The sequence below is a fragment of the Peromyscus maniculatus genome, chromosome 4, assembly GCF_049852395.1.
Source record: "Peromyscus maniculatus bairdii isolate BWxNUB_F1_BW_parent chromosome 4, HU_Pman_BW_mat_3.1, whole genome shotgun sequence".
Taxonomy (NCBI): Eukaryota; Metazoa; Chordata; class Mammalia; order Rodentia; family Cricetidae; genus Peromyscus; species Peromyscus maniculatus.
The window spans coordinates 16,712,937-16,739,472 of NC_134855.1; the positions used below are offsets into that span (position 1 = coordinate 16,712,937).

The 26,536-nt window shown below is 44.9% G+C and overlaps 2 protein-coding genes across 8 annotated transcripts; one reads left to right on the plus strand and one right to left on the minus strand.

The window, feature by feature from the left end:
• Positions 1 to 1,227: 1,227 nt before the first annotated feature.
• Positions 1,228 to 6,719, minus strand: Il36rn (interleukin 36 receptor antagonist). 3 transcript variants are annotated; one of them, XM_076569318.1, is made up of 5 exons: positions 6,553 to 6,719; positions 6,151 to 6,203; positions 3,837 to 3,922; positions 2,575 to 2,702; positions 1,228 to 2,367 (listed from the first exon to the last, which is right to left on the minus strand). In XM_076569318.1, the coding sequence occupies exons 2-5, from the start codon at positions 6,177 to 6,179 to the stop codon at positions 2,143 to 2,145; spliced, it is 468 nt and encodes a 155-aa protein (XP_076425433.1). In that variant the 5' UTR covers positions 6,180 to 6,203; positions 6,553 to 6,719; the 3' UTR covers positions 1,228 to 2,142. The 3 variants fall into 3 exon arrangements, with proteins under 3 accessions (XP_076425433.1, XP_076425432.1, XP_006981140.1); XM_076569317.1 differs by having other exon boundaries at positions 6,541 to 6,719; XM_006981078.4 differs by lacking the exon at positions 6,553 to 6,719 and having other exon boundaries at positions 1,229 to 2,367; positions 6,151 to 6,426.
• On the plus strand, positions 6,059 to 26,536 carry Il36b (interleukin 36 beta). Of its 5 annotated transcripts, XM_042277131.2 has the most exons (6): positions 13,380 to 13,609; positions 19,511 to 19,630; positions 20,593 to 20,680; positions 22,748 to 22,855; positions 24,980 to 25,119; positions 25,910 to 26,536. In XM_042277131.2, the coding sequence occupies exons 2-6, from the start codon at positions 19,586 to 19,588 to the stop codon at positions 26,120 to 26,122; spliced, it is 594 nt and encodes a 197-aa protein (XP_042133065.1). In that variant the 5' UTR covers positions 13,380 to 13,609; positions 19,511 to 19,585; the 3' UTR covers positions 26,123 to 26,536. The 5 variants fall into 5 exon arrangements, with proteins under 5 accessions (XP_076425429.1, XP_042133065.1, XP_042133066.1 ...); XM_076569314.1 differs by lacking the exons at positions 13,380 to 13,609; positions 19,511 to 19,630 and adding an exon at positions 6,059 to 6,192; XM_042277132.2 differs by lacking the exon at positions 19,511 to 19,630 and having other exon boundaries at positions 13,381 to 13,609.

The window sequence follows — 26,536 nt, forward strand, 5'->3', positions numbered from 1 at the left end:
GATTCTAGGACAATGGAGGCTGTCTCTTCTGTCCTGGCCACCTCTTTGCTGGTCCTTCTACTGGCCTGCCAACTCTAAACCTGCCAAGCTGGCCTGACAAGTGAGCTATAGCTGAATACTTGGGGCTCAGAAATGGGCCCCTTCTTTTGCTTTCACTCTTAGTCCCCAATGTTTTAGGCAGGAATATTAGAGGCAGGAGGTGCAGAGATGAATGAAACCTTATGGTAACAGGTAACAATTAACAAGTGAAGCATGCTCAGCTTTTAAATGGGCTATTTGGGTTAATAAAGGGCTGGTGTTCATTTTGAGAAGGAAAATGAAGATACTGGAGGAAAATGGGTTAATCATAATAAAGTAAATGCACATGATTCTTTTTCATTGACTATTACTTACTGCAGCTTATCAATGTACTCCAGAATCTAGATTGATTGTTTTACAGTGTTTTTATGAGGCAGGAATCTGGAGGAGCTTGGTTGGGCAGTTCTGTTCCAGTCTCTCGTGAGACTGTATTCAAGCCAGCAGCTGGGTTGCAAGGCTGCCGGCAGGCTCTGCTTCTGAGCGCACACATGCAGCTGTTGTCTGTGGGAGCTGTTGTCCATGTCCCATACGGCCTCTCTTTAGGGCAGCTTACAGCATAGAATCTGGCTTCCCCCAGTGTACAGAGAAAGAACAGGGCCCCAAAGAACTCACTAAAGTGTCTTTTATAATCCAATCCGCTCTCTGTAGTAACCCGCTATCACCTCTGCTGCTCAGGAGAGGAACCCCTCCTCCTCTCTTCCTTGCTTCTGGTGGTCCACACAGTCCGTGGCCCTCTTCTGCTGGTGGCAGCAACATCACTTCAGCCTTTGCCTCTGTGTCACATGGGTCTGTCCCCTGTGCCTCTTCTGTGTCAAGTCCTCATTTTTGAAGGACACCAGTCAAGGGAGATTGAGTCCAACACTCTAACTGTAAAGACTCTGCCCAGGGGAGATCCTCATAGATTGGGGAAGGGCATTAATTTGAGGAGGGAACTTTCTAACCAGCACAGTGGCCCCCTCAGAAGCTGGCTGTCACTCAGAATCCCAGGGGTTGCAACCACCCCAGATCAAAGTACAGGGTAGCTTTTTCCCTTCTCTTCTGTTCCTTCTTCCTTTCTCCCTCCCTCCCTCCACTCCTTCCCTCTTTTATTTTCCAGCACAAAAGCTTTACATTCTTCCTGGGATTTGCCTGCCACTCAGAGCAGCTGAGCTCTATTTGGATTTCACTTCAGGGCAACAGAGGGTGAGGACAATGAGAAGTTATGTCTGCTCCAGTTCACACCATATTGATTCCCTTTCTTAGTATTATGTAAGTAATGCATCTCCATAATGGAAAAGTTAATAAACACAAATAAAAAGAAACATCACCTATACTGCCCCCACCTGGACATTGCTACAATTGATGTGAACACTTCCAGACCTCTTTTAAAACATATAATACAGATAAGTATATTTTAATTAAGGTGAAAATACAAGATACATTACTTTGTAGCAAACTCTTGCCACCCAACGTTCACGAGCATCTTTCTGTGTGAGTAGACATCAGAATCAGGGATTTTTATTGTACCTCTGGTTTCAAACCAGGACAGTGTGCCTGGCCATCTTCTGTCCTCTATCCTGACATCGCCCTCTCAGTCCAGGGCCAGAGAATAAAGGCAGGGATAAGAGAGGCAGTGGATGTGAGCTGCAGGATTGAGGGAAGGGGCCCAGCCAGCCAAAGATCTTCGTGATACCTCCTTCTCCTGCCCAGTAGGGGATGGTAGAACTTCTGAGGCACTGTGTCAGATTTCACAATGCATCAGCCACCCCACCACTCTCTCACCCGAGAATCTCTTTATGCTGTTCTTTGTTAGTCCTATGCGGTTTGTATAGGTTCCACACCAGAGGTAGTACCACCCAGTGCGGAAGGAGCCCACACACTGAGCTCCGGATACCCAAAGAAGAATTTGTTGGGAACCCGGAGAAGAGAATGGCTGTGTGCCTCCCAAGTCAGAGTGGGAGTCCCCAGGGGAAAGGGGAGGGAGAGGAGTAAGTCACCCACCCTGGAGCTCCTCTATCACTACCTGCCCCTCACCCGCCTTGCCTACTCTGCCTCTGCCTAGGGAGTTTGGGGGACCATGCAGTCCTAGTCACATTGCTGAAAGTAGAAGTCCGTGATGGGAGCGTCCGAGGCGGCCTCCTCAGGGATCTGGGTGAGCCTGACAGGCTGGTCAGCTTCGGGCGCAGTGCCGAGGAACCAGCCGGGGTAGGCGGCTGACTCGAAGCTGGAGGTGAGGCCCATATCCCGCCGGTAGAAGGTGAAGCTCTTGGATTCCTTAGTCCCGAGGTAAAGCTCCATAATGTTCACGGGCTGTAGAAAAGGGCCATGAGGGATGAGACACAGGAGTGCCAAAGAGAGAGAGCAAAGCTGGGCAAGGGAAAGGTCCCCAGGGAGGGGGCAGCGCTGGCTCAACATGCCTTTGCCAGCATCTGAAGGTACCTAGGCTGTAGTGTGGCAGAGTGTGCTCGCCTCTCCTGCCTCAGGCCCAGAAGGTGAAGACGCTGCAGCAGGACTCACCTCAAGTTTCAGAGTCGGCTCTTTCTCTGTCCCACAGGACAGGCACTGGCTTCCTCCCTGAACACCCAGGATGACAGGGGACAGACTGGCATCCAGTGCCCGATTTGGGACGACGCTGATCTCCTCACCTAGAGGAAAAAGGCAAGATTCGGGAACTTGCTGTCTTTCTGCCCACTCTCCCCCAGGAGTAGGGTCTTAAAGGGCTTGGAGCCAGTGTGAGGCATCCTGCCTTCCAACACACGGATAAGGCTAATCTCCTGCCACCTGGCCCAGGTTGTAAACCAAAGCACAGGAACACCAGGGAAGACCTCCTACCCCATCCCTCTTGCTCAGGGCTAAACTTTGATAGATTCTCTAAATTCCAAGAGATTACCCCTCCCACCACCCCCTTTAACTCCCCTGACTCCCAGGTCTCTTTTCTGGACCTTGTCTTATCCTGTTAGAGTTGCGTAGTGTCTTTAGCCGCTGTGGGATTTCTGCAGAAGAGGATTTCACTCTGCACATCACCCCTCATCCCGTGTACACATGCACAGACAATCACACACATATTACATCTATGCATGCATATTTACATAGCTATAATTACATATGTGTGCACCCTCTACATATTACACATAATCAAAACATGTACATATCGATAGGCACACATACAATGCTTATGTGCAAACACTATGCATACACATACTTAAGCACATAACCATATTTATGTACATGAGCTTGTGCATTCACATATAGCTGTACCCTTATGTGGTGTTCACATATGCACACGTGTACACACAGCGCAGCAAATGGACCTAGTACCTCATAAGGGTGCCCACGTAAACATGTATGCACCAATGTGGAAAGGCCTGTCAATGTATGAGGGCACAGTGAGTAAGCAAGAGGCCAGAGCTCCCCCTCAACCCCATCCAGATCTCAGCATTGAGGGTAACCGAGGATCGCTAGAGAGAAGGATGGAGGAGCAGAGCCCACTCACTCGGGAATGAAGAACTATTTCAGCCCTTTGCACAGTACTGTCTCTAAGGGTGATAGAATACCCAAAATAGTCTGTGATGGAAAGGTAAGTTGTTTGTCCTGGACAATATCCCACTTCTACATAGGCTTCCCTGGGGTCCCCACTTTCCTTGAAGCCTGTTTTATGTTGCCCTATCTGACATGGCGATTTGTGGGTCTGCAAGCCTGCCGCTGGTTTACAGAGCCATTCAAGGCTTCTCAACACATACCCTAGAGAGTACAGAGGCCTGGGACTTGTAGATACCAACCTTTAATGACCTTCCCCGCATGCAGCCCTCCAGCCAGCAGCTGGTTGTCGTGCAGGTAAAGTACCTTCAAGGCTGAATCCTTCATTCTGAAACACCAGGAAGGGACAAGAGTCCATAAGAGCAGGGATGAGCACTTTACCTTGCCCTGGCTCCAGAAGGTCTCCCAAAACTCAGGTATCTTCTCTTCTTCTATTTCCACTGTGCCAGACATAGCCACCAGCTTTCAGTCCTAGCTCTGCAAGATGACCCCTCTGCCACCTATCTGTATCTGAGGTCTGCTCTCTCCCCATATGAAACCTTTTATATCCCAGAAAATCTCCTTTCTAATAGGTTGGAAGAGTCTATGAGTTGGAGCCCTGGGCTCTTCAAAGCCAGGAGACCACTTCTCCAACCTTCTCTAATGTCCGTGACACACAGATTTCTTTTTTATTAAACCTGTATTGATGAGCCTCAAGTTGTTTAGACATTTTTGGCCCTGTGGGATCCCTGTGAGCAGAAGAGGGTTTTACCTGAGCTAACTCTGCACAGGAAGGTTTGGGGATGAGCTGCAGCAAACTAAATACTTGCCCTCTCTGGGTATGACTCTTCATTGCTAAACCATGACAGTGGGTTAAATAGCACCCAGAACTCTTCTGAATTAAAATCTGATGCTTGGTTTTTTGGTTTTGTTTTGCTGTTTGAGACAGGATCTCACTGTATAGCCCTGATTGGCCTGGAACTCACTGTGTAGACCAGATTGGCCTCAAACTCATAGTTCTGCCTGACTCTTCTTCTCGGCTCCCTCCATTCTTACTGAGCATTTCGAATCACATTTGCTTCCACTGGACTGTATATTCCATCCTGAGGACTGTCTTTAAAGCTCTATTTTATTTTTCAAAGTTACTTTTCAGCTGCTTTTTTGACACTCTGTAAGGTGAAATATGTTTAAGTAGACCTTCAGCAGACTTAAGTAGACCTCCGCTGATGTCATATGGGGAAAACTTGGCAGTGTAAAAATGGTTTTGATGTCTGGCCAAACATTTTTTTGCACGAGTGTGTGTATGTGGGGTGTGTGTGTGTGTATGTGTGTGTGTGTGTGTGTGTGTGTGTGTGTGTGTGTGTGTGTGTGTGGTGTGCATGCCCACAAGTATGAGCATGTACATGGGGGCCACGACTCCACCTTGGGTGTCTTTCTTAATCTTGCATCACTTTATTTCCTGAGGCAGGGGCTCTTGCTGAACCTGGAGCTTGCCAATTTGACTAGTCTAGCCATCTTGCCCCAGGGTTCTCCTGTCTCTCCATCCCAGGTACTGAGATTAGAGGCTGGCTTCAGACACCCACTAGGCTTTTATGCAGAGTCTGGGGATATGGACTCTGGAAGTCACATTTCCTAACAGGAACTTTATCCCCTGAGCCATCTCCCTAGCCCCAAATATGACGAGGAAGCAGCATTCTACATCTTACTCAGTCAGAGAACACTGTTGCATGAACTATCTCATGGGACTAAGCTTCAGAGAACACACGAGGAAATTCTCCAACTCCTTGGTAGCACAGGGATTGGTTCTGGGACCCCCTACAGATAACCAAACCCACAGATGCTAAGGCTGTTATATAAAATGGCTGTAGTATTTGCATCTAACTGGTGTCCATCCTCCTGAATACTTTAACCATCTCTACATTATTGTAATACCTAACACGAGGCAAACAGTACATAAATAAGTAAGCTGTTATTTAAGGAAGTAATAATTAGGAAGCCTGCATATGTTCACCACATATGCAAATTTTTCTTAATATTTTCAATTCAGTTTGTTGAATCTGTAATTGAAGAAACCACAGATACAGAGGGTTGACAAGCTATAAACTGAGTCCAGTGAGAGTAAGGACCATTCTCACCTGCTGCTGTAAAATCTATAGTAGGGTGCCTGACTCAGTGCATTACCAGGGAGCAACAGATGGATGAGCTTTTGTGTTAGTCCCACCCCCAGAGAGGATCGTGGAGGAATTAGTACAGTGGCTGGCTTCATGGCAATTCATGGCCATGGGAGGCAACAGTGGAGCTCTGTAAGGGTCACCCAGCTCTCCTTTTCACCAAAAAACGACTCTAGACTTCCTAGTTACTTGTCCCATCCCCTACCCAGTAAATTTAGAATTAGGAACCCGTGAGAATCCCGCTCAGTCCTTCCCCAGTCTGAAGGAAGTCAGAAGAGCTCCAAGGGCAGTGTTGGTCCCGTCTTCCCAGCCACCTGTGACAGCCCAGCTGGGGGAATGACCCTTCTTGTCTACCCGGAACTCATTTTTTGGAGAACACCACCAAATCAGATGAACAAATACTCACCGGAAGCACAGTGCCCCACTCAGGACCATAATGAGCGCCACAGTATGTAGACCCTATTTCAAAATAAACAGTGGGAGATTTTAGGCAAAGAAAAAGCTGGGAAATTAGAGGCCCGAGAAGAAAGCAGGCCCCAAAGACTGTCAACATGGGAACAGCCTGTCCATAGCAGGAAATTCTGGATCTGGAAGTCAGGGAAGACCCCACGAAGGGACCCTCGGATCTCTCCTTCCTCCAGGCAGGAACCTGTGGTTGTTTGCCTGCTCTTCCAAGATGCCTTGGTCCTTTAAGTACATGAAGTACACTAATGATCGGGGAGGAGCCCTGAAACTCACTAGGGAGGAGCAGGGTTTCCCAGAATGATTTCACACCATCCCAAAGTCCCCAAAGCACCTCCTGCTGCACCTTCTCCCCCAATGAAGGAAGCTTCTATAGACAGTCTTCTTCCTAGGATTCTGAAGGACTTCCTCTGGCCTTCCCAGCTCTCCAGGAACACTCGGCTGCTTCAGGTAGTAGATCCGGGAAGCCAGAGCAGCCTTCTTTCTTCTGTCCCTCTCTCCCTCCCTTCTTCCAGTCCCTCCTTCCTTCCTTGGCCAGACCTATAGAACTGGTGGAGGCGGAGATCTGCTTAGGAATGTTTAGGCAACAGTTGTAGAAAAACCAGAAAATCCAGACATGCAAAAAGAAAAAAAAATGCATGCTCACTCGTCTTTGGATACATTAACAAAAAACAAATGTCAACACCTTTTCTTTTGTACACATTTAACCACAGGCAGCTTTCCATATGACAACACCATAGAAACTGTACTTTTTTTCAACCTCCATTTTTATGTAGGAACATAGCAGAATATCTTTCTATACCAAACATGATAATGACATCATAAGTCTGAATAGCTAGATAGTATTTTATGTATAGTTGTAGCATCATTCATGTACATTCATCTGCTTATCATTGGTCCCTCCTACAATTGGGTTTGTTTGCTTACTTGGTTTTGCTATTGAATACTATGTTATGATAAACCTCTATGATCCTATGCTTTGTCTGTCTTAAATACTTGGTTAGTAAAACAATATGTAGTTATAAAATAATGAACATGTTTTTAATACCTCCACAAATTGTGACAGAATTAGAGCTAAAGATCACTGCATAACAAAAAATGTTAAATGTTTTGGGTACTACTGAGAAATATCATTTATTATTCTGCCAAACATCTCTCAGGAAAGTAAATTTAATGTAGAAGCTCTCTTATGCAAAATTGTCAGATGAACTATTAGTTGACTAAGTAGGAACTACACTATAATATCTAAAAACAAAACAGAATTCCAGGAAGAAGCAGCCTATTGGCAAAGTAGAGCTTTAAGCAAGATTGTTCTTATCTGTCAGAGAACACAACATTGTTTTACCTGAAAAAGCTAGAGAGCCAGGACATCTGTTGCCAGATAGTGTCTTCTAGACATGACAGGGATACTGCACCTGAGAAATCTCTATGATGTGGTTGCCTAAATAAGACCTGCTTAATGACTACACCAGCTGACCTGTCATTGTGGATGAGGAAATTCACAAGGCCCTATTTCCTAGATGAAGAACTATAGGCAGTCATGCCTGCTGAGAGATGGAGAATTTAGGTTTTCTAGGGATGAGCTCCCTAATAGGTTATTCAGTCCCAAATGCTCAGCTCTAAATGCATGTACACACAAGTAACACCAGATGAACTAAGTGTCTTACATATACGTGTGTGTGTATGCGCGCACGCGTGCGTGTCACAATAATAATTATAGAAGAAGCAGTCTTCAATTTGAGAGAGAAGAGAAGGTATATAGGAGCAGTCACAAGGAGGAGCAGGAGGAGTAGACATGATGTAAATCCAGTACTCATGTATGAAATTCTCAAAAATATACACAGTTAAAAAATTTAAAAAGCCAGAATACCATCTGCCTAGGCCACCTTCCCTGACTCCTTGCTTCGGTGAACTGTGCCCAAGTGTCCAGTGAACAGTGTCATGAGGCCCTAATACAGCTGTCTCTACTTTCTGACTGAGACAGAATGATGCCTATGTGTGGCTGGCCTGCAGGGATGTGGCAAGCTTGCTGGGTGTGCAAGTGGGGATGTCTCTGCCAGTGTTGCTGCGGTGAAATGTGCTGATGTAAAAAGAAAGTGATGTCAGTAAGAGGTTTGGATCTCCTGGCACAACATGAAACAGACTTCACTAACAATTAGCTCTCTCTAGAACACATCCCTTGGTTTGAGTTGTTAATTACTATGGATTAGGTCCCAGTGTATGCCTATGGTTCAGCATCTCCATTGAAACACATGCTGGTGTTGATCTCTACACCATTCACAATATCCAAGCTATAGAATCAGCCTAGGTACTCATCAGTGAATGAATGGGTGAAGAAAATGTGTACACATACTATGGAGTCTTATTATGCCATAAACAATAATAAGATTGTGTTACTTCAGGGAAAAAAATGAAACTAGGGCTCATCATGTTAAATGGAATAAGCCAATCTTATAAAGACAAATTATGCATGGTTTTGCTCATTTGTGAAATCTAGCTAGGTGAAAAGAACAAGAAGGTAAAAGAGGGGTTGTTAGAGATATGGAAGCAGAAAAGAGGGAGAAGAGATCATAAAGGGCTATGGAAAGAAGAATTATGATCAAAGCATATTATACGCATGTATGGAAATGCCATGACGAAACACATCACTTTACATAATGAATGAATGCACATGGAGAGAAAACTCCTGCTGAAATTTAATCCTCATTGTGAGTATTAAGAAATGGGGATAGTTGGGACCTTTGAGAAGTTATTGAGTCCTGAAGGCAGAGGAATGAGTTAATCTAGTTAAGAATTACAGGTTCATAAGTTGCTGGATTATCTAGGGTATGGATCTGGTATACAAGCCAGCTTGGCCCTATCTTGTGTGTAGACCTCTCTCCCTGGGCAGGAACCCTTCTTGGGTTTCTGAAGAATCTTCACCAGCAAGGGGGGCTTCACCAGATGCAAGTGCTGATCTTGACTTTCCAGGCTTTGTCAGTGAGTTAAATAATCCTCTTTTCCATATAAATCAAGGCAACAAAAGAAAATATGTCTACGGACTCTTGGAAATTTCAGAGAGCGCTTCTTACAGGGGGAGGGTAACATAAGAAAGTGGGCATGAGAAAAGTAGAACAGCACACATGCACGAACACGTCGTATGGAAATCTATTATTTTATATGCCAGCTAAAATTAACAAAGAAAATAATCCTACAAGAGATGATGCTTCATTTGCTTTCTCTTGAGAGTAGGCTAAACCCAGCGACTTCAGTAAATATGGTCTACGGTGGGAAATGACAGTGTGTCACTTCTGAATCCAGGGCCTAAGAGGCACTGCAGCTTCCTCCTAGCTTGTTCCTGGATTATTCACCTGGGGCAAGTCAGCTGCCACATGACAAAGACACTCAAGTGGCCTCACACTGTGGAGAGATGATGTCCTGAGTGAAGGTGTATTGTTGACATAAATACAGCCATGTCAAGGACCCAAAGTCTCAGATTCACGGGACTGGCAAGGCCTTTCCCTGGTCTGGAGGTTGGTGGACAGTTGGCTTTTAGCTAAAACCCGCTATGTCCAGGAAGTATCAAGCATAGCTTCCTCGTCTCAGAAGACTGCAGCCTGAGATTGCTCCTCTACGGAGACCCCTGCCAAGACTAGCTAACTAGCCCTCCTCCCTCGGCTGTCTACTGTACACCTGCCTCCTTGTTCAGCTGTATATAATAAATGTTCTAAATTTCCCACCTGCTGGCTCATCTCCATCAGAGTCCATGCACTCTATGCCAGCTTTCCAGTATACATGTCTTTTGTTTCTCCATTCCCTGTTGCCTTGTCAGGTCAGTCCCCAAGTGTTGCAGGTCAGAGCACCACACAGTGCAGAACAGAGGTCCCTCGCCATCACTCTGTGAGGACGAGGCTTGGAGGCAGATCCTTCACCACAGTTTTCAGTGCCTGCAGCCCCAGCTGATACCTTGTGAGAGCCTGGTGAAGGAGCCGTCTGATTCCAGAGTCACGCGTTTCTTCCTTTAGATTTGGGGCTCATTTGTTAAACATAAATACTAACTGGTACACCTTGTCACGATGACTGGAAGTTGTATCACTGTTGGTTTTTTCATTATCCACAACAGTCAGTGGGGTTCTCCCCTTCTCAGCAAACATCTCAATTATTTATGGTCTTCATATGTCCTACATCATGTCAGATTTGGAAATGAGGCAATGTTTCCCAGGTGACTCATTACCACCTTCGTGAGAATGGCAGTACCTTTGAAGGGATAGACATAAAGTAGTAACGAAGTGCATTCACTTTCTGAGCATGTGAGCACAAACAGTCCAGGGTTCCCTGGAGTTAGGCTAATGGTTTGCCTGACGTTTTTCATTTCATATCCTCATACTTGTGTGACTAATACTTTATCTGTTTTATGAGTGTAGAATCAGACACAGAAGGATTCATTACATTTACTGATATGTAATAAAGCAAAAAGTGAGACTAAGAAATCTGAACCTGAAGCCGTTGACCCCAAGCCGGGTCAGAGTAGTCCTTTTACTACCTGAGTCAAACCTTAGTATTTTTCTGGTCCCCATAGCACTGTGAACACAAGCTAAATCCTCACTCTGATTATAAGACCCTACAAAGCAAGGCTCCCGTAAAACATTAGCCCCTCCTTTCCTCACCAAGGAGAGTAAGAGCCACCAGCATGGACCTTTTTCTATTTGTTGAACTAGCCAGGGATGCTCCACCCAAGACCTTTGCACCCACTTATCTCCCTGCCCAGCTAACTCTGCACCAACGCATTAGTATGTGCCTTCCCTAGCCCGCCTCTTCGAGATCTCTGATTCAATGCCGCCTTCTCCATCTGCTGTCACCACTGTATGCCTCTGTTTTGCGCTCCCACGCTCCCATCATTCTTCATTTTTCCCCATGGTACTCACCACCATTTAGCATATTGTATAATCCATCAAATGCGATGGTGAGTATCAGATTCCCCTGCCTAATACTGCTGGATGCTAAACTCACATTAGGAGAGGTTTGCCTGTCAATTCTGTGGATGGATGAAACCCAAGCCCTTTGGATGGTCCTAGTTTAGAATGTGTTTCTATAAACAGATATTCTACCAGGATGAACTGTGTACTTTCTCACATTACAAAGGCTAGAGTTGTCTATTATTTCATCATTGTTATTTTACTTCCCTGAGAGATTCAGTGCTGATAGGTATGCATTTTCTTCATTTGGTAGTTAAGAACATGGCTTGGGGGACTCGAGGGATGTCTTGGTGGTTAGGAGCACTTGCTGCTCATGCAGAGGACCAGGGTTCAGTTTCTAGCACTATAGGGCAGCTCATAACCATCTGTAATTCCAGTTCCTTGGAACCCAGTGCTGACTTCTGGAATCCATGGGCACAGCACTCACATGATGTACATACCTACATTCAGGAACACAAATTAAAAAAAAAAACATCCCTTTCGTTTGTTTGAGACAGAGTTTTGTTGTGTAGCTCTAGCTCGCCAAAAGTTCACTTGGACTAGGCTGGCCTCAAACTCACAGAGATCTGACTGCCTCTGCCTCCCAAGTGCTGGGATTGAGGACTTATACCACCAAGTCCCCCGCCCCACACCACCAAATTTAAAAGAGCATGGATTAGAAAACTTTGGCTTTTGGGCCAAGGTCAGCCCACCTCTTGCCTTATGAATAAAGTTTTACTGTGATACAGTGAAGTTTATTTGCTGAAATATTGCCTATGAAGACAGATGTAAATATTTGTGACTGAACTATGTGATCTGCAAAAAAAAAAAAAAAAAAAAAATGCATGGCCATTTATAGGTTACCTCAGTTTGGGTCTAAATCTCTCACTTCCTAGAATATTGGCCAAGTTACTCAGTCTTTATACATTTTAGAATTTTTATATATAAAGTAAGAATTAAATAAAAATGACAACAATTTTATTGTTGAGTGAGTCAATACATGTGCTTAGTGCCTGACACATAGCAGGAACTTGAACGACAGCTGGACCATTATTGCCAAGAGCAACAGCATCACCTCCAACCTTGTCATCACCGCCAACATCCTCACCACCAGTATAAACCTTCGCTATTTCCACCATAGTCTTGGGAGATTTGTTTCATTTCTCTGGTACAGCATGTTTTTGTTTGAAGAGGATGGTAATTTCCTCTTCACTGAGATCTTGAGAGGACTGAACGAGGCAGAGCCTGTGAAGAACTGGATCAGCAGGTAGTACAGATCCTGGTCACAAACTTCTTGTCCCTTAGGTTTCCCCCACCTCTTCTGCACTCACCCCAAGTATTAAAGAGAACATAGCAGAGGCCTAGATTACTTTGACCTACATCTGAGGCAGGTTTTGAGACTAAATGCCACCTTACATGTGCCTGGGCAATTTCTCCACCCAACTCGCTCTGTTTAGTGACCACAGGATTTGCCAGTGGGTCTTCAAAGCTCTGACAAGAAGGGTTAACCTTTGCTACGTATTTACTGTGCTAGGCACCGTGTTAAAGGACAGCCAGACAAGAGTCTTATCTCCTAGTCACATCAGTCATAGACGGCAAGAGCTATTTTTATTCCCATTTAGTTGAAAGAACTCACCTAAGGCCGTCAATTTAGTAGGATGTAAGACCTGCTGCTGTGGCAGTTCCGTTCCATACCATCTAGCCTATATTCCTTAACATAGAAAAACTTGTAGATTATAAACAGAATGGAGATGGATAAAGGGCAGAACTAGGAACCAAGGCACATCACTGGCTGGAATATGACCGCCCTAAGGACCAATGGACTATTTGAAAACAATGGGCTTTCAGAAACAATAGCAAAACAACTCAGCTGGTTTAGAGAAAGAAGGCTCTACCCAGCACAGCAGCATGCTATCTTGTGGGTAGGGAGACTCCTCATTGGGGCAGCTTTGATGAGTAAAGGCACAGCAGAGATGTTGCTGAGGCACAGAGCATGGAGATGTGAGCAGAAGAGGATGTCTTATCACCCCGACTCCCTCTTCCATTGAGCTGTCCATAAAATCATCCTGTGGGGCACTGGGGATGGGGGTGAGGGAACAGCTTTAGAGAACAGACTTGAGAAAGATAGGGTGACCATGAAAAATAGGGAAGCTGGTGGGTGGTGTCACAGCACTTCGGCTGTTAACGATCGTGACCACGTAGGGGATGTGGGTGGAGGGAAGTGGTGAGGGGAACAGCCAGTTCTACCGGCTAGGATTGGGCAGAACGTGCGGACAACCCACAGGGTGGGTGAGGCTCCGGTGTCTGCAACACCCACGGGCAGTTTCTCCTGATTGAGTCACTGAGGGAAAGGGCCACCCTAAGGTCCCCACTGGAGATCCAGGTCAGACCGTAAGGAGGTCCAGGCACTTCTTGTAATAAGTATCTCAGCAGTCTCCAGACCTCGAGGACCCTTCCATGGATTGTAAGGTTGGTCCATTTTGGGGAGGAACCTAATATTAAATTGAAATAAGCCTTAAGTGAAAGACAAAAGCTGCTGGGTCAGGAAAACCATGAGTCTGGCTTCATTCACTCTGGTCTGGGCTGGCTCTGCTGGCCGACCAGGGAAGCACGTTGAGCTGCCAGTCTCACACTGGACAGGAGAGGGCGCTGTCATCCGGTATAAACTAGATAGGCTGGGCTTAGTGCACATCCCAACAGCCACATGATGATTCTTCACGTACCTAATTTTCCATTTCTTTCTGCAAAAGATCTGAACAGCTCACCCAGGCAGGGAACACCCACAGACACAAAGACTCAGCCTGGGATCATGGGAGTATGCCTGAGGGCGCTTCGTCTCCCCTTGACTTCATCAGCGAGGCCTGGCCCTAAGGGAGGAGTATGGGAGCATCACTTCCTATGAACTCCCCATGACAAACTACTTTTTAATAAAACAAATTTTAACTATCATGCAAGGTATTAGACATTATTATGGCATTTTTGAACAAAGTATTTTAATATTTTTCTCCCTTGTCTGCTTACCCCAACCCATGTTCCTTTTTATAATCTCCTCCAAAGTTTCTTTCCTTCTTTCATATCACATGTCTTTTTGCCCTCCCTCAATCCTTCCTCAGTACTCATTTTTACCCCATAACCATATATAAGATTATCGTATGTATGTATGTATGTATGTATGTATGTATGTATATATGTATATATGTATATTACCAGTAAGGGTCCATATATGAGAGAGAATATGCATTTTTTGTCTTTTTGAGTTTGGATCATCTCACTTAATATTGTACATCCTGAATCCTTTCATTTCCCTACAAATACCATTTTTCTTTACAGCTTAATAAAATTCCACTGTGAATATGTTTCACGTTTTCATTATCTACTCATCTGTTGGTAGTCATCTAGGCTGGTAAGGTTACACTATTACTAATGTTCTCCATCTCTTGCTCACTCACTTGCTCACTTGCTCTTTGGTAATTTATGTAGATGTCTGAACATTTGACTTCTTCATGCATTTCAAAATAATAATACTTTTTCTAATGATATACATTCTATGTATTCTGTTCCTCTGGAGAACCACAGTATCACATGTTTCCAGGTCCCACTGTCAGAAACATGCTCAGCATTGCCATATATAACTCATCAAAGTTAGTTTTAAGTTGTAATAAAACACACACAACACCGGAGTTGCTATTTTAACCATCTTCTATGTACAAAGGTATTACATTTTCATCCACATTGTCCTGCAACCATCACCATTATCTGAGTCCAGAATTTTTTTCTCACAAAGCTGACACTCATTCAATAAACATCCACACTCCTCTTCCTCACCCTCAGCTCCCGACAGTCATCATCACTCTACTTCTCCTCTCTGAATTTGGCTATCTGGGTACTTCAGGCAAGTAGACTCTCGGTTTGTCCTTTGGAATGGGCTTGTTTCCTTAATGTCGTGTTCTCAAGGTTCTTTCTTGTTGCAGATAATAGCACACTGTCATTCCTTCGTGAGTCTGGAGGTATCTCAATGTGTACACCAAATCCGCGTCATTCTTCTGTCAGTTAGCCGCTGTTGTAAAGAATCCTGCCACAAACGTGAAGACTTGGATTTTCAGTCTCTGCCCCTTATTCTTTCTAAAATATACCCAGATTTAAAAAGTTTGTTTGTTTATCTCTCTCTCCATCCATCTATCTATCTATCTATCTATCTATCTATCTATCTATCTATCTATCTATCGATCTATCTATCGAGACAGGGATTCTTTGTGTAGCCCTGGCTGTCCTGGAACTAGCTCTGTAAATCAGGCTGGCCCCTAACTCAGAGATCTGCTTTCTCTGCCTCTCCAGTGCTGGGATTAAAGGCATACACCACCACCACCTGGCTTAAAATTTTTATTTTAGTAATATATTTTAATTAATTTTGAGAATTTAGTACAACATGTCTTGCTCATATTCAATGCCCACTCCCCCCGAATTACTCCCAGATCCACCCTTCTCCTCAGCCCCTCAGGTCTTTTAGAGAGACTGTCTTGCAGCAGATGTCCTGGTCATTACACTCTTTCTGCCTCTCTCTTCTGTGATGCCCCCTGAGCCCCAAGTGTTGTAAATTTGTTAATTGAGGACTGGTACCCACAGTCAGTTGTTCTCTGCTTTTTGACGTTATGGCTTTCTGTGATGGTCTTCTTTGGTGAGGGGTAAGGCACTTATCTGTGGATATAAGGATAGATATTTAGAATGCAGTTAGGGACTATAGGGTCAATAGCATCAACCAATCACAGGTAGTTGGCTAAATTTACAGTATCAGGCACGAATTCCTTTTTATTGAGCAGATCTTAAGTCCAATTTGGTGGCTGCTGGTTACTCCCAGGATTTTTTGCACTACTATTGCACTTGTTGGAATATCTTGCCATGCTGGTCATTGTGGTGCATAGGCATTGCAGCCAGAAAGGACTCTGGTTTCTTTTCTCCCTTAGCAGCTTACATGACTCCTTCCAAAACCGAGAGCCAGTTCTAAGGGAGGAAGCTTCCAGGCCAGGTCTAGGTAGATTCCTCCAAGTCCTGTGGCTGAAGTGTGTGGTATCTTCAGCAATGGCATCTTTCCTTCTTTCTCTGGAAGGCACCAAGCCATGGCAATAGCCTATGTTTTGGGAGTTTCTTAGATTCTTCTGACCAACAACTTGAAAGAAGGCTTCCCATACTTGGCATTGGGGTTTTTGTTAGATAGTCTATAGTTTTAGGGGGAGTACTGTCACCCTAAGTATAACCTCAATTACATCATGTGCACACACATACACACACACACACACACACACACACACACACACACACACACACCTACATAGTGTAAATAAACCAATATGATTCCCTCTGGATTTTTCAAATATCCTCACTGTTCTTTATCCCTCCTCCTCCTCCCCTCCCCCTCTGTGTTGCCCTCACTCCCCGCCCCCAGGTCTGGGATGCTTCTTCCTGTCGTCAGGTGAAATGTGGTCTAAATACCACTTTGGTGCAGTCAGCACAAAGCATTGCTCAGCTCTGTATCTTTTCTCATCAGCATCCCTTACTACCCGTCTGCTTGTATTATTAACATGGAGAAAGGAGGGCTCCGTTCACCACAGAAGTGGGAGGGACGTCTATTGGTTCTTTTAGCCCCACTGGTTTTTGAATCATATAATTTGCAGCTGTATTATTAGGCAAATACAACATTCCAAATTGTTCTGTGCCTGGGAGATCTGACACATTTAGCACCATGGACTGTTCCTCTTCATTCCCTGTTCATCTGTTTTCTCTAGCATCCATAGAGCCAGCACAACTTCCTTTTGTTTAGCGTTTTCGTGATATTCACTTTCTCCTATGTCTTTATATTTTAGATTTTTTAATTAGGTTTCCTGCAGATATGCATTTTTTTTTAAAAGATAGGGTCTTCTGGCCTAGTCTGGCCTGGACCTTACTGTCTATCCTCCCAGGCTAGCTTCAAACCTGCCTCAACCTTCCAAATGCTGGTATAATGGGCACAAGCCACCATGCTTAACTAGATCTTGAATTTTTTTGTTGTTTTGTTTTCTTGTTGAGACAGGGTTTCTCTGTGTAGCCCTGGCTGACCTGGAACTTGCTCTGTAGACCAGGCTGGCCTTCAACTCAGAGATCCCCCTGCCTCTGCCTCCCGAGTGCTGTGATTAAAGGCCTGCACCACCACCACCCCACTACATCTTGCATTTTATGCCATCTGAAAAACTCAGTCTTTGAATTAGTGTTTACAGCATCTATATTTAGTTTGCATATTGATGTGGCTGGATTAATATCTACCATCTTGCTATTTTCTGTTTATTCCATTCTTACTATCTTCTGCCTTCTCTTGTATAAACATTGTTTTATGATTCAATTTACCAATTCACTCATTATTTATATTCTTACCTTTTTTATTGGTTACCCTTGGTCTCATGTGTCCTTAATTAATGAGGCTAAGTTTGAATTATTTCAAGTCATTTAAAAATGTCTTATAAGGATTTTGTATAATGGTGTGGTTCCAATCTCTCTTGTCCCTAAGGAGATAAAAGTATTCCAAAAGCTTAGAAAGCATAACGCCTGGAAAACTCATGGGGTGCATTATTTAGAAGGACTTATTTAAGAAATAAAAAACAGGCCTAAACCAAATGCTCACAGGTCAACCGATCAAATCTTAACAGCAAGTTCTTTCCAAATACCTTAGTTGCAAGCCAGAATAAATTGTACCCTCCAAATAACCATAGTGATACAAAAATATCCAGCACCTCTGGGAAACATATGGCAAGAAATAAACAGAATAGTCTCTATCATCCTAGACAGAAAACAATGACCTGTTATTTTAAAAACTTTGTAATGGTGAGGTTGTTTTCAAGAAAAAACAAGAGCTAAATGCGAACACCCAGGAACGATCTGGGAGAATTAGCATCAGTCCAGTGTGAACTAAAGCCAGGGAAATCCTAGCGTCGGAGCTGAAGCATCAAGGAAAGAGAGCAGGGACAAGTTCTGTGGGCTGGGGTGGCCATGGGAAGAGCTCTGAGTATCCTACGATGAAGTAACACTGTTAGTGAGTTTTGAGCATAGAAGCAATGTGACCATGTTTCTACCTTATCCTGGTGCTGGCTGGGTGGCCATTTAAATCCAGGGAAAAGCGCTTTCCTGGTGTGTGCTCTGCTTCCTTCTCCAGGAGCCCAGACCAGTCACACCTGTATTGCTTCCCTGCCTCCCCTTAAGGTCTTCACAGGTCCCCTGTGCCAGCCCAGGTTTCTTGGTTAAGTGGGTACACCTAGGGCCAGATAGTTAGGGACTATGGAGAGATTCCAAAAAGAAAACTTAATGATAGATCTCAGAGAATACAACCATAACCCACATTTGGAAGTTCCCTGAGGGCAAATTTTGGAACAGAATGAGTGGGGTTCTTTTAGTGTTTAGCACTGATCCACAATATTATTCCAGGACTGAAAGTTTCCTTCTGTCGTCAATGTCCAGGCTGCATCTGACTTGTGCTGCAGAGTTAGGAACTCACAAGCCCGAAACTCTTTCATAGCATCTTCATCTGCTCCCTTGGACCCGAAGTGAAGCCCAGGGCTTCCTTGGTGTTTCTAACACAGTACACAGAAGATCAAGCCCCTCAGTGAACACATCACACAGTTACCCAGGAGGAAACACTTGCCTTCACATTGGCTGGACAGTGGGACTGGCACTTATGTGGCTTTTTTTTTTTTTTTGTCACCTCTCAGGGCTTGGTTTCTTCTGTGAGAAAGACCAAGGGCCTGTAAGGGACTATTGTGAGGGTTAAAAGATTACTTGGGAAAGGAGAGCCCTTACAACTTTACCAGAGACAGCAAGCTCTCAGGAGCTGTGGCATACTAAATATGTAAAACTCCTGAGATCAGGACTGAGATTTGCCATATTTACATATTTACATTTGCCTTGTAAATAGCGCTCTGGTGTCATGCTGTTCACTGAGTCAAGACAGCCACACCTCTGCTTCAAGGCAGTCCAGAGCCCATGTTCTCTACCCTGACTCAGCTTCTAGCCTGTGCATTTCCTCACTGTTGTTCTCTGGTGTGTGCTCTGCTTTTGTTTCTCCAGGAGCCCAGACCAGTTCCACCTGTACTGCCTCCCTGCCTCCCCTCCAAGGTCCCACAGGCCCTCCTTGCCAGTGTAGGCTTCTTGCTAAAGCGGGCACACCCAGGGTCAGGAGACAGGGCTGTGGTCTTGCTAACTTAAAGTCCTGGAGTCCCAGACTGGTTCTCAGTGCCTGCAGGTACAGCTACAGCCAAAGCTTTGATTCCAGAGACAAGAACCTCTTTGGACAAAGGTAAATTTTTGCTATTTGAGCCTTCTGAGGGAAACCTTTCCCTGCTTTTTGCCTAGCCCTGGGTGCGTCTGGAGACCTTGCCATGGATGTTATGATTGTATAAAGAAGGCTCTGGTGGGTAAAGAGCCAAGATGCCCAGTACAGAAACACCATTGCAGACAGTGCTCAATGAAGAGGTATTTAGTGGGGGTGGGGGGAGAGAAAGAGAGAGGGGGGGAGAGGAAGAGAGAGAGGGAGAGGAGAAGAGAGGAGAGGAGGGGGGAGAGAGAGGGGTGTTCGAAGGTGCATATACCTCATGGGAGGCAAGCGGAAGGGGAGAAAGGGAAATGGGTGGAATTTTCCCTTAAGATACATCGGGGCATAGGGTGGTGCCAAGGGGCGGGACCAGAATATTAACTGTAGCTGGGGTTATCTCTGGGTCCTGCCTGGCCCACTTGTAGAATCCTTGGTGGCGTCTCTCTGGATGAAGTGTAAAGGAATACACAAGTCAGAGGCACATTTGCTGAAAGATGCTCAGGAATTCTCAGCTTACAAGCAGGAAGTGTAGTCATTCACTAGCTGTGGGGAGAGCTAGAACACAGACGGACAGACGGGCACACCCTGCTTTCCTCTAAGCCTGGTGCACAAAAGGCACCTGGGGTGATGGAACTTCCTCACCATCCAGATGTGGCAGTGGATGGCATTTCAAAGCCATCACAGCCTGGAGACCTAGGACCACACCAGTCACTAAAGGGATGGGAGCATCTGTTCAGGGCTTGCTGGCCTTGAAATTTGTTTTGTCTAGGTACACTTTAAAACATTAATCCGGGGACTAGAAAGATGGCTCAGTGCTTAGGAGCACGTGCTGCTCTTGCAGAGGACCAGGGTTCACCCACACTGGGCAGCTCACAACTGTCTATAATTCTGGTTCCAGATGATTGCACTTCCTCTTCTGACCTCCAGGCACCTGGCACAGACTTGGTGCACATACATCCAGGCAAGCAAAACACTCATATACATAAATACAATAGATAGGTCATTAAAACATTTTAATGTGAATATGGGGTGAGGGCTTAGGGAAGCTCTTACTAAAGAATTTTCATACAATTCTAGGAGCCTATAAGAGAAGAATATTTTTTCTTTTCTCTTTCTTTCTCAGGGCCAGGCAACGATGGCTTCCTGTCCATCCTTTAGTGAACTTTATCCTCCTAATGAAAGCTCTGAATCGGGTGAGATGCACAAAGAAAGTAAGTGTGAATCACAAACCAGTTTGGATCAATCTCCATTTACTCTCGCCAAAGACAATAGGGTTGAAGGGGCCTGTTTCACTTTCTTCCTCCCTCCCCACTCCCTGAGACGGGGTTTCTCTGTGGAGCCCTGGCTGTCCTGGAACTCACTCTGTAGACCAGGCTGGCCTGGAACTCACCGAGATCCTCCTGCCTCTGCCTTCCGAGTGCTGGGATTAAATAAGGCGTGCATCACCACTGCCTGGCCTGTTTCACTTTCTTAACTACAAATCTCTTTGTTCTGGCTGAAATACCCAGAAACCTACGTATTGAAATCTCAAGGCACTTAGTTCTTTTCTTATTAGTTATACATAGACTTGCTTGTTCCTTCACGCATTACAGCAAGCCATAGATGGGACAGATGTTAAGGTGGGCCAACTCAAGGCCCAGGATGTGGCTCTGGGTAGTAGCTGAGCTAGTTGGTCCTGGCCACTTGGACCCCACCCCTTCAGGCAATGGGGCAGAGCTAGCTTTCCTAAGCCCATGCCATTGGGGCCTACTCTCCCATGCCTGTGGTAAGGAGGTAGGGTGAAGAGGGGATGATGTCCCCTCTCCCATGGTGGGTGGGATCAGCTTTCCTGCTGCAGTGTCCAGAAAGTGGCAGGGCCAGCTATCCCAGGACCAGTGAGGGGCAGAGCTGGCTTAGCACAGCCCTCAGATTTCAACACACATAGTTCCTATGACCCTCTGTGGTAACACGAGCAATGGACAATCAGCCCAGCCCCTGGCTGCTGTTGGGCCACTGATACAGACATGACCCACTGAAGTAGCCTGGGTCTGGATGACACTATGGCCCTGTGTGGCTGTATAGACCACCCAGATCAGCTCTCAGACACCAACATGGCCACAGGATCGGCCCAGACCTTGGGTATCTGTGTGGCCTTTGATGGTTACATGGGCCACAGACATCAACACAGACCCCGACTGTGGTAGGACCACAGACCCAGACATGGCCCTTGGTAGCAGCCTGGGCTTGGATGTCACCATAGCCCCAGGTGGCAGCATATGTCAGATTGGCATGGCCTCTGTTGCAGTGAGGTCCTCAGACACCAATAAGGCCACAGGCTGTGGCCTAGACCGCTAGCATTGGCTTTGATGGTATCAGGAGGCACAGACATCAACATAGACCCTGGCTGCTGTAGGGCCACACAGACCTAGTCATGGCCCTCTGAAGCAGCTCTGGCACAGACCACACCATGGCCCCAGCGGCAGCACGGCCCTAGGACACCAACATGGCCACAGGATGTGGCCTAGACCCTGGGCATCCGTGTGGGACTGGTCCTGTGGAATGATAACCGCAGGATCTCCATGACTCGGGGCAACAACAGGATATCCGAGAGGAGTTTCAGTGAGGGCCCAGTGATGATAATGTGCCAGAGGCCAGAGACCTTGAACCAGACTCATTGCAATGAACGTTTTGTTGGTGGGGCTGATTGGACAAAAGGGTCTACTGTGTGACACACTGCAGTTCCCAATGCCACTAGGATGAAGAAGGTGTCGGAAAGATGGAGGAGCGAAGTGAGTTTTTTGTTTGTTTTGAATTAAGTTTGAAGGGGCATGTTGCAGGGGTGAGGGGCAGATATGGAGGGACTGGGAGGAGAGCAGGATTGGGGTGCATGATGTGAAATTTCCAAAGAATCAATAAAGGATTATGTAAAAAAAAATAGAATTGCATGTTCATTTTGATTAAAACGATAAAGAAGGGAGATTACACACATACTGATGACTTGTTTAAGCAGTTTTGGTTGTTGTTGCTATGCAGAGACTTTGTAAATCAGGAAAAAATAACTCCAGAAGAACTGGCAAGGGTAGAACATCTCTTGCAACCAGGAATGTCTTCAGTTCTTTTCTGTGCCTTGATCCATACACCAGCCCTGCCCTGTTTCCCTTCCTTTGTTTTTATGGCCATTTCTTCTCAAAACAATATCTATGACAGAAATTCATAATTCATTGTTATTAGGATGGAGCCCAAACCTTAAAGCTAATTATACCCACACCTGTGTCTTGTGCTTTTCTGTTATCTGACAGGTCAACTATATCCCAGAACCTACAAGATCCGTGACTCCCAGCATATGGTGTGGGTCCTGACAGGAAATTCCTTAATAGCAGTGCCTGCTAGCAACAATGTCAAGCCTGGTAAGTGACATGCAAGGGTACTGTTACTCCTGAAAACCATCAGGTCCACTGCGAGTGGACATGAGCCTGCACAAGCCTTCTGCTGTTTCTTACCTGGTCACCAATCTGATGTTCAGAGGAAAGGCAAGGCAAGGAGAAAAGGATGGTCCCCCTGCTACAGAGGAAAGCAGACATAGAAATGACAGTGCAAGGGCCGACAACTCCCCGCACTAAAGTGTCTTCAAATAGGAAAGATTTGTGTTCACAATCCCTGTTTCTTTTTAGAATGGTGTTCCTTTACATTCCAGCTGGCATCTACCCACATCCATAGATTCAAACTCTCTCATCTTTCCACTGTCAAAGTTACATGCTCTTCTCTTTTGGCATCTATGCTTCTAATAATGGTGAAACATTCCTTCTTCCCATCAAAAGGAAATCCATCTTAGCCTTGTCTCACATCTTTAAAACTTCCATGTTTTATTAAATTCCCCTCTTAACCTTGCCCATCACAGAGAGGCCCCTCATTTCATATCCCCAGTCTCAATACTAAAACTTCCTCTTTATTCCCACTTTCTATTCCTTCTATCACTTATGATAGTTGGTTTTTCATTAATATGACAGCCTATCCTCACCATCAACAAAAATAGTTTAAAAAATACTTAAATGTTGATTTGGGCTAATAAATTCAGAGTTTTCAGAGTCTTCTGCTGGCTTCACTGCCTTTTAGGCCTGTGCCAAGACAGACACATGGTATGGTGGAAAAGAGCTACTCTCCTCATGTTTTGGACAGGAAGTTGTGGGGAGTTTCCAACCTTGTTGCTTTAAAGAAACATCACCAGAGACCAATTATGTCCTGCATCTAATAACTCATTCAACGGTGAACTTATTAATGGATTAATACATTGATGGAGTTAGAACTCTCATGATCTGATCATGTCTCAATAGTGTCACCAGGTCATGTGCAAGCCTTCATTATATGAGTCTTTGAGTTGAGTATTTCATATCTTGCCCTAAGCCAAGTCTCCAATGTCCACATAGTACTTTGTCCTAGGTGGATAGTTAGTAAGTAAATTTTGAATGGATTTGTTTCCTGTCCTCTACCAAGAAATAGATACAGAATGCCCAAATTCTTGGGAATCTCTTCCTAAATTATTAGATAATTAAATTCAACCAAGACTGATAGAAAACTCACACAATAGGAACTTAAGTAAGATAGTGGTTTATTTCTTCCATATATGAAACTAGTGGGTCAGGCCAGGCTGGGTTCCATGTTGGTTCCATGATGCCACCAGAGGCCAAGTATTCTATCTTTCTGCTTCACCAATCTTAAGTTTACCTAAACTATCACTTGATGTAGGTGACAAGATGTGACACGTGAAGTATTTCCAGGTGAGTCTAATCTCTGAAGGAACCATTTTAGAAACCCTACAGGATACTTCCACTCATATATCAGGGGCCACATTAAGTACATGACTTTATTTAGATGCAACGATAGTAAAATATCTTATTTTTATTTTTGAGAACAATGTGCCCAGGTGACAACTGAGGTTCTGGTGTCAAGAAGAAAAAGGAAATTGGTCTCAAAAGAGCAACTAGTAATCATCATTATGTGGCTAATGTGGGGAGCTTTGATGGAGAAGATGATGATGATAAAGATGATGATGATGATTTGGAGGGTTAACAGGGTATGGATCAAAGGACTAAGTTTTTTTTTTTTTTTTTTGCGGGGGGAGTGTTGGTTTTAGCAGCATTCTTACCCTGCAAGGAAAAGTCACAGAACACAGTAAAAACCCACTAACAAGAGTTTCATTAAGAAAAGGAGAAAAGGACAGGGTGTGATCAGGCCTGCTGGAAAGACATGTAAAGAGGAGAGGGAGGGTACATGGGATCTGCCTTTTAAGGACTACCCTGCACATGCGCACATGGGCCCATGTGGCTACTCCATGCATGTGCATAGAGCATGTGGTCACGCTGCATGCAATTTATGTGACCATGCAGCACATAGATTACATAGGACATATGACCCTGAAATGACTAGGTGGAAATGACTAAGTGTCTCTTGTCAGGACATGCGTGAACATGGGGGCATGGCTAGAATTCCTATCAGTGAGCCTGACTTCTTCCCCATTTTCCTTGTGTTTCTAGTCATCCTTAGCTTGATAGCATGTAGAGACACAGAATTCCAAGACAATGAAAAAGGTAATCTAGTTTTCCTGGGAATCGAGAGCAAAAGCCTGTGCCTCTTCTGTGCTGAAATCGGGGGCACACCAACTTTGCAGCTTAAGGTGAGTAACTGCAGCTGGCGAGGGAGGCATATCAATTAGACTTTTATTTAAGGTGGCTTACCAGGTTACAGAATAAAATGATATTCCTGCAAGTTTGCACTCTTCAGAGTAGGAAAGGAACCCTCACCTGGCTAGTCCCCAAATAAGTAACAATGCCACTGAGTAGATACAGCACTTTTTTTTCCCTAACCCCAGAGAACAGGATTTAAATGTGAAAAGCAGAGCATCAAACCATGGAAATGTTTCTGAAAAGTGAAGGAACAGTGGCTTTTCCATCCTTAGTCATGAGTAACTTTCTCCTAGACATCCTCGGAGATGATGCTAATATGCCACACTTAGGCAAAAGATTGCTAATCTGGAGTTTTCATAATGCATATTTGTATCTGTGTGCTAAAAGAAAATATTTATAGATAAAAGTCTCATCCCTTGCTAATGATGGAAATTGCAATGCATAAATTCACTCAGAGGTTGGTAATTCAGGCTGGCTGGCGCAAAACTGTAGATGGATGCATATCTGAAGCCCTCCACTGCTACCCCATTCTCTTCCAGGGAACACTATGTCTCAAAGAATCCATACCCCCTTGTATCATGGGATGGTTGGAAAAAGCCAGGCTATTTGGAAACTCCTGGGTGCCTGTTCTGAAAGCTTGCTGTCTTTTCCTTTGCCTGTATCCCTGACCCATGTCCCTCCTATTGGGCATAGCATTTACTCCCATGATGTGCACTTAGTGCTCGGTTGCTGTAGCCCCTCCCGGGTCCTCCTCACTAACAAGCCTCTTTCTTATCCTAGGATGTGGACATCATGGACATTTACAATGAGAATAAAGCACAGAAAGCCTTTCTCTTCTACCACAGCACAGAGGGCTCCACTTCTACCTTTCAGTCAGTCGCCTATCCTGGCTGGTTCATAGCCACCCCTTCCACAGCAAGACAGGCAATCATTCTCACACAGCAGAGGGGTGAAGTTAATAACACTAACTTCTACTTAGAGTCTGAGAATTAGAATCCAGCATGGGACATATGTGGCTGAGTCCAGGACAAAGACTCAAATGGTTGGAGAATCTTTTACTTGAAAACACAGCAAGGCATCTTAAAAGATCACCATGTCACCTCTTCTCCAGACATCCATTTCTGAAATGCCACTCATCTGAACATCATTCCAGTGTGAAGCCTTCATATCACTTTCATCCTTTCCTGATCTTGCCTCACCATCCGTTCAGCTACCACGTACAGTCAAGTCACCGTCTTCTTACATGCAACTCTCCCTCCCTGTGCTCACAGCAGCTCATGGTGCAGAGATGTGGATTCCAAGCAGTCAATGCAAGAGTCTTCCTTCTTAACTTTATGTATGTTTGTTGTAAATATGACAAATACCTAAAAGGTAAATATCAAGAATGAGGCAATAAATGTAAAAGAA

Coding starts and splice junctions, on each gene's coding strand:
- Il36rn (XM_076569318.1), bottom strand. CDS start 6,179: ATGGTCCTGAGTGGGGCACTGTGCTTCCG. Junction 2,703..3,836: donor TGCGGGGAAGGTCATTAAAG/GTTGGTATCTAC, acceptor TTTTTCCTCTAG/GTGAGGAGATCAGCGTCGTC. Junction 2,368..2,574: donor AGCCGACTCTGAAACTTGAG/GTGAGTCCTGCT, acceptor CCTTTTCTACAG/CCCGTGAACATTATGGAGCT.
- Il36b (XM_042277131.2), top strand. CDS start 19,586: ATGCCCAGTACAGAAACACCATTGCAGACAGTGCTCAATGAAGAG. Junction 19,631..20,592: donor AGACAGTGCTCAATGAAGAG/GTATTTAGTGGG, acceptor TTTCTTTCTCAG/GGCCAGGCAACGATGGCTTC. Junction 20,681..22,747: donor GGGTGAGATGCACAAAGAAA/GTAAGTGTGAAT, acceptor GTTATCTGACAG/GTCAACTATATCCCAGAACC.